Raw genomic sequence first — 13000 nt, 5'->3', positions numbered from 1 at the left:
TTTTGCTGCAAAAAACCTCACTGAATTTATCTAGCTCAGAGGTACAATCAGTGTCACGCTGGGCTTTTTCATAGGTAAACCAGAACCCCAACAATTAAGCCAGCCTCTGAAGGCAATAAAACATGGATGTTTTATTCAGCCACTGGAGAAAAAGCAGCACAAAATGCAGAGTGTTCCGTGCCAGGCTGCTCTCAGTCAGGGTCTGCAGAGATAAGTGGCCATGCAGGGGGAACAGAAGCCGTTGCAGCATGTGCAAAATGGCCAGACACTGTCATGACAGATGCTGCAGAAGGGCATCAACACAGAACACATTTTTCATGCCAAACAGCGAAAACTGCAGCCTCACTTATATTTTATCAAATTAACAAACTACACTGTTGAAAAGGGGTAGGTCAAAGACCAAATTTTACTCCCAGCTCAACAGATGAGCAGCAGTAGTTTATCAGGCTATATATACACCCATTAACATACATCCTTCTCTTGAGACTACGGGAAGGCATTACAGATACGCTATTCTTTGCATTCCTAAGAAATGATGAATGACTCACAACTGTGTCCTGGTGACCCATCACAGTAACGGGATACTAAATATACAGATCACACAGATAGCCAAAACCTCCACCTAGGTATGAATTCCAGTAACTGACTGCACTTAGATGTGTGATATCCTGTCTGTCTTAATCTGCACAGTTTAAGTCTGACCGCCTAAATTTGTTTAAAAAAAAAAACAACACCGAAAAGGTAAAATACATTAAAAATATGCTAAAATGTTGTTAATAAAACTTTAAAAAGAAGGATAAAGTCAAGAGGAACAGAAGTGTTTGTTGAATGAATTATGCCCTGAAGAAAGTTTAAATTGCACTGAAGACAATGCTGGAAAAGTAAAAAACTGTAATAAAGATATTGACACATGCCTTCTTTCTGCCAGCATTTCATAAAAGTCTCTGATATCTTGACCCGTTTTCTCCATGGAATGATAAAACGCCAACTGACTTTCTCGATTTGCAAAGTCCACCTGAAAAATAAAAGGTAAATGACGTTCAGTGAGAGAAACATCCTATTTTGACAACATTTCACTGCCTGCTGCAGTCTGAAGATGGGAGCAGAACTGAAAATAGGGATGATAATATTTAACAAAACAGTATCAAACGCTTCTCAGGACTGGCCTTACACATCTCGAGGAATCAAGACCTTTCCCTCTTAACTCAGCATAGCTGCGTGGAGCTACATAACTAGCTCCTTACTGGGGTGTGTTGTAGCTGCCAGACCAGAGGCTTCTGTTCAGTAAACCAGCAGGAAAACTACACCTTATTATCGTGGTACTGACATTTTTAATATTACAACTCCAATTACAGTTGCAAAGTCCCTTTTATCTCAACACAGCACTACAGCAGGTCAGTATTATTAATCTATTTCAGACTCCACATTATATGCCCACGGTTATACACCAAGGCAAGGGCAGGGACGGGGAAGGAACCAAGCCTCCTGAATTACGCCTCCCTATTGTAGCTACTCAAAGAGTTGACGTTTTTTAGCCAAGGGTGACAATATTAAGAAGCTAATGGCATAGCTGATGCAAAAAATTAAGGATTAGAATGGATTTCACTATGCATATGCCACATAATGCAGTATTTTTAACATTCTAGTTCCTTTTTTTTTTCAATCAGCCTAGATGTTGGTATAACCACAGCAGTGGAGCACAGACATACAAGCATAAGGGTGTTGCTTATTCCAAAGTCACTAAGCAGCAAGACCCCAAACGCAAGATATGAAACTTTTAAATGACCACACATTTTACTGCATATGAAGGCTATTTATATTCAACCACCACACTTAGAAACTACAGTATATCCAAGTCCCAACCACAAGTGTGAAGTTGCTAGGTTAATACACCAGATGACAGATCATGCTTGAAATCATTACCCACTCTTTAGGAGAGAAGAAAGGAGGAGGAGGAAGATAATTCAGGGGGTTGGCTGATATCTCATATCCCCAATTAGTGGAACTGATGGGACAGTCGTAACAGGTATTACCACATTCACCCAAATCCAAGACATCCCTGCAAATGTTAAGTGTTGCTCCTGGAAAAAGTGCTTTCTATCTATTTTTTTAAGCAGTGTGTTTAACTATTATTCTTTAAAATCAGTTACAAGGAAGGAGCTGCCATCACAAGAGCAAACTGCATGCCTGGGTTGCCGTACCCCACAACTATGGTGTGCAAGCCACTGCAAATCACCTTGGCCAGGTCAAGAGCCTGGACATCAGCAGGGAGCAGCTGAAACGCAGCGATGTGTTATCCTGGAGGAACTCACAGCCTCAGATTTCACTTTTCTAACATGAAAACACACAAAAGTTTGCCTTGGATTTGGGTAAATGAGGTAGTAACACAGACACCAACACTCAGGAGCTTAGAGAGACAAGTTCAGTGAAACAAATGGCAGAATACTGGAAAAGGCTTTATAAGTAACAGTTCAAGATACCCTAACATCTTGATAAGCCGAGTATAAAAAAAAATATTTAAGCCTTTGATGTGGGGGACATACAGTCTCGCTAAGTATTCCTTTTGTCTGGCAGTCTGCAAATGCCAGCATTTAAGGGGTAAGGCCTAAATACAATTTGTTTCTCTCTTTTTTTTTTTTTCCCTGTTTGTTATTTTTTGTTTTGTTTTGGAGGTCATTCTGCACACCTTAATTTTATTCCCACCGATTTTCCTCCCCTTGGTCTCTTTTACAGCTGCTTGTGCATATTCAATCTCATTGTAGAGAACCAGGGCCATGCCTTTTAAGCGGTCAAACACCACCTGTAAAAAACAAAAAAACAAAACAAAAACCAAATAAGAGCCTCATCCACAGGACTTAATGTCAGTCCCAACAAAATCCTAAGTCATAAGGATACCAGTAAGGAAATAATTTTTAGCAAGGTAAATTTCCAGGCTTTTCTGATGAGGCATATTGTAATGAAGAGACAATAAAAGGACGCGGGACTGCTTTGAATTGTGGATATTGTGGCTTGAGGTATATTATGCCTTTATTTTGTTTTTCTGTATTTTACTTTTAATTTTTTTCTTTGGTGACAGTTTTGCAGTGTCTCTTTGTTTACTTTTCATTTTTTGAAAAATTTCCAATGTGTTTTAGGGGGGAAAAAAGGTAAAGGGAACATTTAATCCCAAAATGGAAACAGCTTTTGTTATCACAGTCTGCAGTACCACTCGTCAGTTGCTGAACACCCAATTTCCAAGTATTAGCTTCCTTTAGCAACATAAATTTATTATTCAAGCAACAACAGCTACAATAAAGAATGTCAAAGCTGCAACACAAATCCACAAAAATCCTTTAAGGAGGCAAGACCCTGATCCTGCAAAGATTTACACGTATTGCTTAACTTGAAGCACATCAATGTCCAACAGAAATACACAGGACAACTCACATGCTTAAGTTTAAGCACATGCATAAATCACCAGCACCGACCCACAGCGGGGCAGGTAACGCACTCCCACTGTGTGATACGGGTATGTTGCAACACCACTGACTTTCTCTCTTCTTTCATGTACTCGTCAGTGCGACTATCCTAACTGCTTTTAAAAAGTCATTTTTTGGTCTGATGAAAAAAATATAGTTATGTCTAATTATGTAATCAGCATGCATGAGAGTAACTACGTAATTAAGACTGCTGTTCCTCCAATGTTACTGAAATTTTGTTGGGGAGAGACTGTACTGCACAAGAGCAACAAATGGTTTACAATACTCATTATCTCGGCTCATTCAAAGTATTTTTTGTTTTGTTTTCAAAACACCAGAAGCGACTGCTCTACGTATCGGATCAACAGGATGCAAGGCTACAGAGCCCTCTCAGCCAATCACACCCCTGAGAGAATTAATTTCTCTCTCTACCTGAGCTATAAAGCCCTGGACAGTCGGGGTTGAAAGGACAGGATGGGAAGAAAGGAAGACAGTAACAACTTCAAACCACACGCCAAAGCCTCCCACCTACCTTTACCACAGGACCGTATCGGCAGAAATGTCGAGTTAAATACTGATCCGTAACGTTTGTAGAAAGACCATCTAACCACACGCAGTTTGTAGGCATGCTCTTTCCAAAACCCAGCTGAACACAAAAGGGCAAAACTTCCATCAGTACAATTCACAAGCGTTACACTAACTGAATAGAGCATGCCTAATTAAAAGGGTTATTTGAAAAAAGCTAGTCATTTGTACAGATTTTCTAAAATTAGCATCCTGCACAGGTGCAAGCAAGAGAAAAATCAAATAGCAATTAATGAAAATAATTCTGCATGCTTAAACAAATACAGTGTTTGACAACATTTGGTTCTTCTACAATTTGAATGCATCTGAAAAGTGACAGGTTGACAGCTCTGGGGACTGACAGCCTCTGTTTATCATCAGTACCGGTACAGCTTCAGAACACAGCCTTGCCAGATGCGGACCTTCAAGGCCAGGGAATGTCAGCCTTCAGGCCTATTCAATCCTGGGGTTCCTTACTGTGACAGCCAACAAAAATGCTGATTAATCCCAATTATGGTGGTGGTCGAAAGCGTCATGCTCTAATCTGGCCTATGCATTAAAAAACAGCTTACTTCCATAAACTATGCTGGTGCAAAATATCCTGTGATGCTCTAAATGAAAGTAACAAGGAGAAGGATACAGTCCACAGGAGGATTTCTTTACCTTGAGCCGGTTATTTCCAAGATATTCCCCATCCATTTTCTTAATTGCTTTACACACACTTGCAATATCACAGTACTGCAGGAATGCATACTGAGGAACACCGTTCACTTTCTTAATGTCGATATCCTGGGGAAAACCACAAAATAACAATTGACAGTCAGCAACAGGCCAAAAAAAGCATTCAACAGTGTCATAATTACATCTAAGTGGACTTTTTTTTTAAGACACACATGGCACAGCAAGCACTCTTTAGTTAGTATTTTCTTCAGAGAGAGGATTTGAACAATATTAGACAGTTAACTTCACTGTTCTGCTGTATCTCATTCAAAACCAAATCCTTACTGATGCAGGGAAAGCTCTTCATAATGCCAATTTAAAATTCAACCCCGCAGAAGTAAGCCTGACCTGATCAATGAACAGTATCTTTAGTTCGTTAGTATTATGTCAAGAAGAGAGAACTCAGAATCAGAGAAATACAGATTCATTTTCGTTCGCAAAGGCTCAAGAGGAAACAACCTGCTCCAATCCTCATTTCTGAGCCAAGAGGCAAGCAGGGTTTCTTTTCCAAATAAACATGATCCATCCTGTTCCTAGAGACAGAAAGTGAGGCTGGACTCACCTCTTGAACTTGGCACTGACATGGCACCATAAGGCAAAAAAGATCCTCAACTTCTACTGCTGCTGGTATTTGATCCCAAGCCACCACAGACCCATTCAAAGTAAGTGCAGTCACGAGACAGCTAAGTCTAATAAAGGCTGATTTTAATCGATTTTAAAAACCCAGCAAGCTTGGAGTTGATATTTAGTTAACATTCAAGCTCAGCACTGCACTGGCAAATGTACGAAAAGCCTCTGAACAAACTCATGATTATGATTCATTCTGAGCTGAAAATAGAAGGTGGAGTGTTTCGTTTTATTTGTTTAAATAGCACAAGCTTCCTTTGTGAGCTACATGCCAATGCCAGCACACGCATTTAAGCACAAACGTTCCAACATCCAGGACAGACTAATTTCATGGTTAATAAATTTAGGGACAAGGCAGCAGTTTGATACGGTCTCACCCAAGAGCTCTTTATCTGGGAAAACAGAAGTAAACACGGAGATTTACACAACTATTAGACTTCTATAGCCCTGGCCTAATGATTTAAGTGGAATACTAATAGAGGACTACATTTCCAGTGTCTGAAGTAGCACAATTGCAACTGTGGCAAATTATACTTGACCACTCACTCTGGGCAAGCAATTCCTTCTGACAGGCAAATAAAATATCATTATTTGCTCATTACCCATCAGAAAGGTTATAAAGCTGGTCCCTGCTGCACCTGAGCTTGCAAGTTTTCACGGAAACTGTGCAAGGCAGCACTGCTGCCAAATTATGACCCATTAATCATGTTGACAGGACAGCACTATTTCACAGAAAAGCCAATTTACAAGACAGTGCACTACTACTGATAAGCATCTTTATCAGGACAACTTTGCTGGTTTAACATTAGAAAAGGGTTTAAGCTGCAGACACTGTGTGAATTCATAAATCCGTGTTGATGTCACGGATACAGTGGAGGCTGGATGCACAAGAAGTGCCAGACATCATAAAATGTAGATTTTTGTATTTTTCTACATCACATAAAGAAGCCTCCCCTTCTTTTTTGGGGGAAGTACATACGGGGTCCCTTATATGTGTGACTGATACCTCAATGGTTACAAAAATGTGTCAGAGCAGAATGAATAAGGAACAGCATGTTCCCAAGCAGCCACAGCTACCAGTGAGTACATAAACTACCAGTGCTGAAGTCCAGATCCAATTAATTAAACTGACTGTGGACAGTTTACTTTTCTGTAAAATGTCTCTTAAATGCAACATCGATATGACTTGATAGAAAGTGGGATGAGGAGAGGAGAGGGGAGTGACTGCTGCTCTATCTCGTTCAGATACGCCTGCTCAGCTGAAAACCCAAATCCCACATGTGTCATCACTAATCCATCTGCTCTGCGCCTCTTCTGCCCTATTGTCAGGGCACAGACTGTGATAGCTGATCGCTACTTCCACACGCAGCAGCTAAACCCTTTGTTTCACAAATCAACAGGAAACTTAGACTTTCATCGAGTTGTACTGATTCATCATGAAAATAACACCAGGCACATTTACATCTCAGCTATCTAGTTAGGCTTTTCTGCCAACGCTCCGAGCTCACAGAAGACATTTCTTGTAAACGCTCCTAAGACTTGTTTCTACTGCTAAGTTATTCCCTCAACACACGTGTGCAAAGATTTCATGCAAAGAAAAGCTTTCAGGTATATTCCAGCAAGATGGATGACTCAGGTTATTATATAAAGACTGAATTATCTGTCATCGACACTATGATTACTGCAGCTTGCAGCACTTTACGGGTCTATACAGAAAGAGGCAATGACACCCTACATAGCACAGAGAATTCACATACCACTATTCCACCGAAGCGCTGAAAGATGTTGCGAAGGTCATGGTAGGTGGTTGTTTTCTCCAGGTTGCCAATGAAGAGAGTTCTTGTGGCTTTTGGGTGAAACTCATCTATCCTTTCATCCAAAGGACGAAATTCATTCTCGCTTTCTGTTTCTAGAAGCAAAAGAGAGGAAGAAACTTGTAATGGATGGAGGTGTTTTTCACCAAGTTCAGTTCACATTGGTTGGTTTGTTCAAGTCTACTTCCTGATGAGAAGATACGATCTGAACAAGAGCAACCAATGTCTGACAAAAATACACAGTACTACACTTGTGAATTGTTATTTATGTGCAATGTTGAGATCTCTGCATCACACCACTGGGTGACTGCAGAGGAATTTGAGCATCCTCAGGTGAAAGATAGCTGTATTCTCCAACCACTTCTCTAGAAATTTACTCTTTGAAGAACTATTAATGCTTGGATGCCTGAATTCAAATAAGGCTTCACGGTACTTGGGGAACAGCACACGGAAGAAGTTTGTTTTCAGAAATCAATTTTTAAACAAGCAGTTGAAGTACAGACTGAAAGCTTAACCACGTGCTCAATGCTATAGTGTTCACTGGTCAGTCATTCAGGCTATGCTGCCTTAGCCTCAAAAATGCAGCCATCGTTAGCTGTTTTAATTAAAAGCAGAGAAAACAAGCTGTGAGGACTCAGTGCTATGCTTATACCACCCACTGGCTTCTGCTCCACTGAGACATGGAAGATGAAATTGTTTCTTCCAGCAGCCAGCAGATCCCACCGTCTGAGAGGATGGCAGGTTTCCTTCTCTGAGGTTTAAGACTGAACTCTCTCCCTGTTTGACCTAAGAACATCCACTCTCCTTTCTCTGGAATTTATTCTGATATCTCCCCCAGGTTCTTTAAAATATGTTTCTGCAGAAAGGCAGTTTTAACATCTCGTATTTCTATGCTGCCTCTTTACAACAGCCCGTGAATGTGCCTAGAGCAGTCAGGTGCCCTGTGCAGGGACATGGACCTTACCTGGTCCTATCCAGGCTGTGACTTCAATCTGCATGCCAAAGAAAAGTTTTCCTTTTGAAGCATTTAGTGCTTTTTCTTGGTCCTCCTGCTGTCGGAAGAACACCAGTCCATACCGTTCCTCAGAAGCCCCATGAATCTGCACTGACGTCACCTTTCCGTACTTCTTGAATTCGTGGAACAGTCCATCTTTAAGGCTTGTGTCTAAAGAAACACATAAACATTAGTATCATAAAAATGTATTTTTTACCAACGTAGTAGCACCATAAGAGACATGAAGAAATCTATTCTTTGTTCCGAATTGTGCCTTCACCCCGTTTAATCTGAATCTCAGTGTTCACAGAAGTGCCTTTTTAACTGAGGGTGTTAGTTTTGCCAACGTCAAAAGCTTCTGGCTGATCTTTCTCTTTGCCTTGATTTTTAAACCCAAGAAACTACACACATAAGGCTTGCTTTACATCACTAAAGCTGTCAGTGTATAGTTATTACTTCTAAGAGACCCAATTCAACATGAAGAAGAAATAAACAGTGTTACTTCATTAATAATCCTACGTAGAGCAGTTTCCCAAAGCTGGGATGAGGCACTGGAATAGAGATCAGTTATACAGCACTCGGTTCTGTCAATTCAGAAAGACAACTAGGCAGATTCATCAGATTTTGCAAAATCTGACTCACAATCACATAATCTACCCGGGAGTTATGTGGAGTTATTTCCCTCAGCCTCGCGTCACTTCAAGGAGTATTACAGAAATAAAATCTACAAAAAGAACATTGTGAGGTACCCTGCTCACAAAGTTCATACATATTATTTTCATTCAGCCAGTACTTTGTATCCATGGATTGTGTTACAACTGTTTTACAAATGATCCCATGCTGCTTTTTTCTGGGGGATCCCTCCTGCATTCAGCACAGGGAACAGGGTGTGATCATGTGCACTCCTCACCAAGTGGTTTCTTGCATTATTTACCATGCAATATCCAATACCATTACAAATATGCTTATGGGTGTTTTATAGCACTCGATGCTGCAACAGAAAACCCTGAAGTTTTTCTATTAAAAAATAAACTGAAGCAGGGTGAGAATAAATGGTCCGAATTTTAAATGAAAAATTCGAGATGCCTCAGGTTTTTCCCTGGGGAAATCCACATTACTGTTCCAAAGCGCCAGCTCCAGTAGCTCTAAGCGCTCAAGCCCAGGGACTCAAGCGAGGGACCTGCAGGATTTCTCACAGATGGTCACTAATTAAGCAATTTTCCCACCGCCACACAAGAACCGAGGCAGAAGCAGAGCAAATCCTGTCCTCAGAGGCAGCACATGGCTGCTGCATCAAAGACATGATAAAGGTTATTTAACCAGTCCCTCATGCTTCCTATTCCTTTTCTCCCTTATTTTACTTTTCCCAAGTGAATTTACCTGTTGAGCGCACTGGAAGATTTTGAACCTTGATCCCAAAACTTTTCCGGGGTTCATCTTTCTCCAGAGATGGAAGCAGCTGGGACGCAGGCGCTGGGACGGCTGTCGACTGAACTGACCGTGCTGGGGACTCGTCGCTTGAGCTGCTGCTGGAGTCACTGCTATAAACAGCATGAAGGAAACGACAGATGAGTGCACGAACACACAAAGCAACTAGAGGACACAGGTATTTTATTTAAAAAGCAAAACGTCACAGTTTTTTGCTGTCTACAGGCCGTCCTCTCTCCTTCGCCTGATGCAGAAAATCCTGTTTCTGTAACACAGCCCAGTTATACACAGGAATTTAGAGTCATTCTACAAATACTCTCCTACAAAGCTTTCAGAGAGTGTCAGGCAAACAGAATATGGGTAAAATGTCAGATAGATCCTGTTACGCACCGTGACAATGGTGGAGATTTAATTAAGTGTAACACAATGTTGTGTGGGAAGACTGGAGAAATACAGAGAGGGCACACAGGTCTGCTGAAGCCTAAAAGTCCCTCCCAGCACTCTCATGTACAAAACCGAAATATTATCATGCTCTCAGGTGCCACTGTCAATCCAAGAGTCGACCCTAGAGTTCTCCTTACTGCCTCCTGCCCACCTTTTACAAAAAGATCTGTACCTTTGATGATATAAAAATCTCGTGCAACAGAAGCATGGCAAGTTTTTTGGTCAACTGCTTCAGAACAACCTGGGCAGATGCATACGAACCAGCGAACGCTATCTGCAGGCTCAGGCTCAACAGCCAACTTCAGGGAATAAAGAATTCAGAGCCAAGAACATCTCTTATAAACAATAATTATGGCAGAACAGGATTTGCATATTAGATCACAGAGGGAGTCAATCTAGTCCACCGACTCTTGACGGTGCAGATCGTTAGATGCTTCGCAGGAGAGTAAGAAACACAGAGAATAATGTTATTAAAGCTTGCCCAGTGGGGACACGTCATCCTTCTTCAGTGGCTGATTTCTTCCCCGAGGCATGAGGGCTTATAACTTCGCTAAAAATAATTTTGTCTGACATAACCCTGGAGACTTGCATTCTCCATTACACGAGCAGCCTTCTAAAAAATTCTGCTGGAATTTTAACTCGGAGGCTGGAGGGGGGGGAGATCTGCCACGTACAAAAATAACCGCGTCAGTTTTAAATTTGCTGCTTTCAACTGAATTTTTACGTTCCTCTCCACATCACATCAGAAAACGATAAGCAAGCTTTTCTTATTCTAAATTATGTCATAGGCTTCTTACATACCTTCTTTACATTAAACTGCTTAACTTTTCCCATTCTTTTCTCAGGGAAACCATTTCAGGCTTCTAATAATTTTCATTATTTGATTTTGTGACTTCTACTACACTCTTTTGCGAATGGATTGTTTATATAATGCCAAGGCAGCAGCGACAGAGTCCTTTTTCTTAAAACATTCCAGAAAACTGTTTTTCCTTCTGAATGCCTTGGTGTAATGAGCACTGTGGCACATTACTAAAAGCCCCTGGGCTCTGTCCCCATTATATTTGGAGGCACAGAAGAGAAGACAATCTTTGTCCCAAAATGCTTACAATCGAAGGAGGATATAAAAACATGCCAGACCAAAACAAAACAAAAAAGGTCAAAAATGCAGAAGTAATAATAAACATGAGAACTCTCCTCCCAGTCTCACCCCCTCATTACAACCCTCCCATGCAGTTGACATCGAGCCGCTTCACACATTGGTGCCTTTCCCACACACTCGCCTCCTAACTCCTCCATCCCTGGAGGAGGAAGTTCAGTGTCACTCTGGGACAGCAGATAAAATAAAGCCATGCCAGAAAAGGAGTGAAAATCTCAGTCCTCCCTCCCATCCTCCTCTTCCAAGGCGGCTCTGCTATATGCTGGCCAAGGGGCAGCTGCCCTGCGCCACCCAACCTGTTATCTCAGATACACCAACATTTCCCCTCCCAATCTACGGTCCCTCGTGTTTCCCAGCTCTGATTTCCTACCACCAAGCTGCCCATTCACAGCCTCATTTTTTCTTCTGAATTTGTAAACCCCCTGCCTTTCTGCCTCACCTGTGTTTGTGCAACCCGTTTTTGTGCCCTATTCATTAATAAACTATTTAATTGCTAGAAGTGAAGCATGCTGCAATTCACCCTTCATCTTTTGCCCACTTACCCGATCCCCTCTGCCTCCTACCTTTCTGCAAACTCTGGCAATGCTGGATCACCTCAAGTCCTCAATAAACTGAAGTTCTTATCTACCGTATTTTGGGAAAAGGAGGACAAACCCGGCCCCACGTGAACAGGCCTTCAGTAGTCTCAAGGGGTTAACGTCAGCAATTGCCTGCTACTATGAAATAAATCAGCAAAGAATAGAGAAACTTCTTTTAGTAACAAATATTGTCAGAGAACGTGTGTGGGGAGAATCTGAAAATAATTCCCAAGCTGACAGCAGTACTGCATGGTTTACCATGATCCCCTGGGGAAGGCTAAAATAAGATTTTAGGGCTGCAGCAAGCCTCTGCCCCGTATGCATTTTTACCTTCCCTTCTCATGTCTCGACGGCTCAGTATTATCATCAACCATGTACTTCCTAAAGCATTTTTAATATTCTACTTTGCTAAGATTGTATCTTTTAAGAGGCAGCATTGAATTTCTATTTAAGTGGTGCTTTAAAATGGGACCAGGCTATTTTTAGGTGGTTTTTTAATGAGGATGTTTAAAATATGAAACATACCGTTAAAATCACAGCATTCCACTGGGGGGAAAAAAAGAAAGATAAATCTCTGGGTAACACCGTAAGACATCCAAGCGATGAAACAGCAGTCTAACAGGGTGATAAATTCTACAACAAGAGTTTGAATTCCATGCAACTTGATGAAACAAGGATCATGCTGATAATTTCCACTTCCCCAGGGAGTTTTAGGGATAAGTGTCCCTGAGGAAATCAAGACCTTCAGAGACATTCCAGGAAAAAAAAAATCATTATTTCCTGACTCTGTTTTTAGACAGGAAAAAAAAAATGGTAGCAAGAACAATTCCCCTTTCTTTAGGGAAAGCCTCATCACTTTTCCAAATGAAGAAAAGTGGATATAATAATTCAAAAGTCAGTCAAAGGTTTGGGTTTATGTTCTGTGAATAGGAGAATGATGGAAGAGTTAATTATAGCTGCTGTGTCATCCAGTTATAGCACACAGCAGAATCAAAATAAAGTATCTGACAGTGAATTATGTGTAGTCTCAAGCAGAAAAACAGAACTCTCAACTACCCCAGCTTCAAAAAAAATACAAACCTAAAGCATGTAAGCTGCACAAGGATATATGCCCAAGATACTAAAATGAGAATATGGCTTTTCTTTTCCCTATGACTAATTTTGAAAATGTTGCCAACTCGCAGAAAATAAGTAACTAAAAATTCTTATAGCAAAAG

The 13000-nt window shown here is 41.0% G+C and overlaps 1 protein-coding gene across 5 annotated transcripts in view; it reads right to left on the bottom strand.

Moving 5' to 3' along the window:
* SPEN (spen family transcriptional repressor) overlaps nucleotides 1-13000 on the bottom strand; it is a 70488-nt gene that overhangs the window by 13288 nt on the left and 44200 nt on the right. For 3 of the 5 annotated variants that reach the window (XM_080378773.1, XM_080378770.1, XM_080378774.1), the window contains 7 exons: nucleotides 9558-9718; nucleotides 8148-8348; nucleotides 7127-7278; nucleotides 4686-4811; nucleotides 3991-4104; nucleotides 2687-2800; nucleotides 915-1015 (listed from right to left, as the gene is read on the bottom strand). In XM_080378773.1, the coding sequence (XP_080234899.1) occupies nucleotides 915-1015; nucleotides 2687-2800; nucleotides 3991-4104; nucleotides 4686-4811; nucleotides 7127-7278; nucleotides 8148-8348; nucleotides 9558-9718 (969 nt within the window). The remainder of the gene's footprint in view (nucleotides 1-914; nucleotides 1016-2686; nucleotides 2801-3990; nucleotides 4105-4685; nucleotides 4812-7126; nucleotides 7279-8147; nucleotides 8349-9557; nucleotides 9719-13000) is intronic. The other 2 variants (XM_080378771.1, XM_080378772.1) reach the window with 1 other exon arrangement.

Source organism: Falco punctatus (genome assembly GCF_963210335.1).
Source record: "Falco punctatus genome assembly, chromosome: 3".
NCBI lineage: Eukaryota > Metazoa > Chordata > Aves > Falconiformes > Falconidae > Falco > Falco punctatus.
This window is presented reverse-complemented; position numbering and strand designations above follow the sequence as displayed.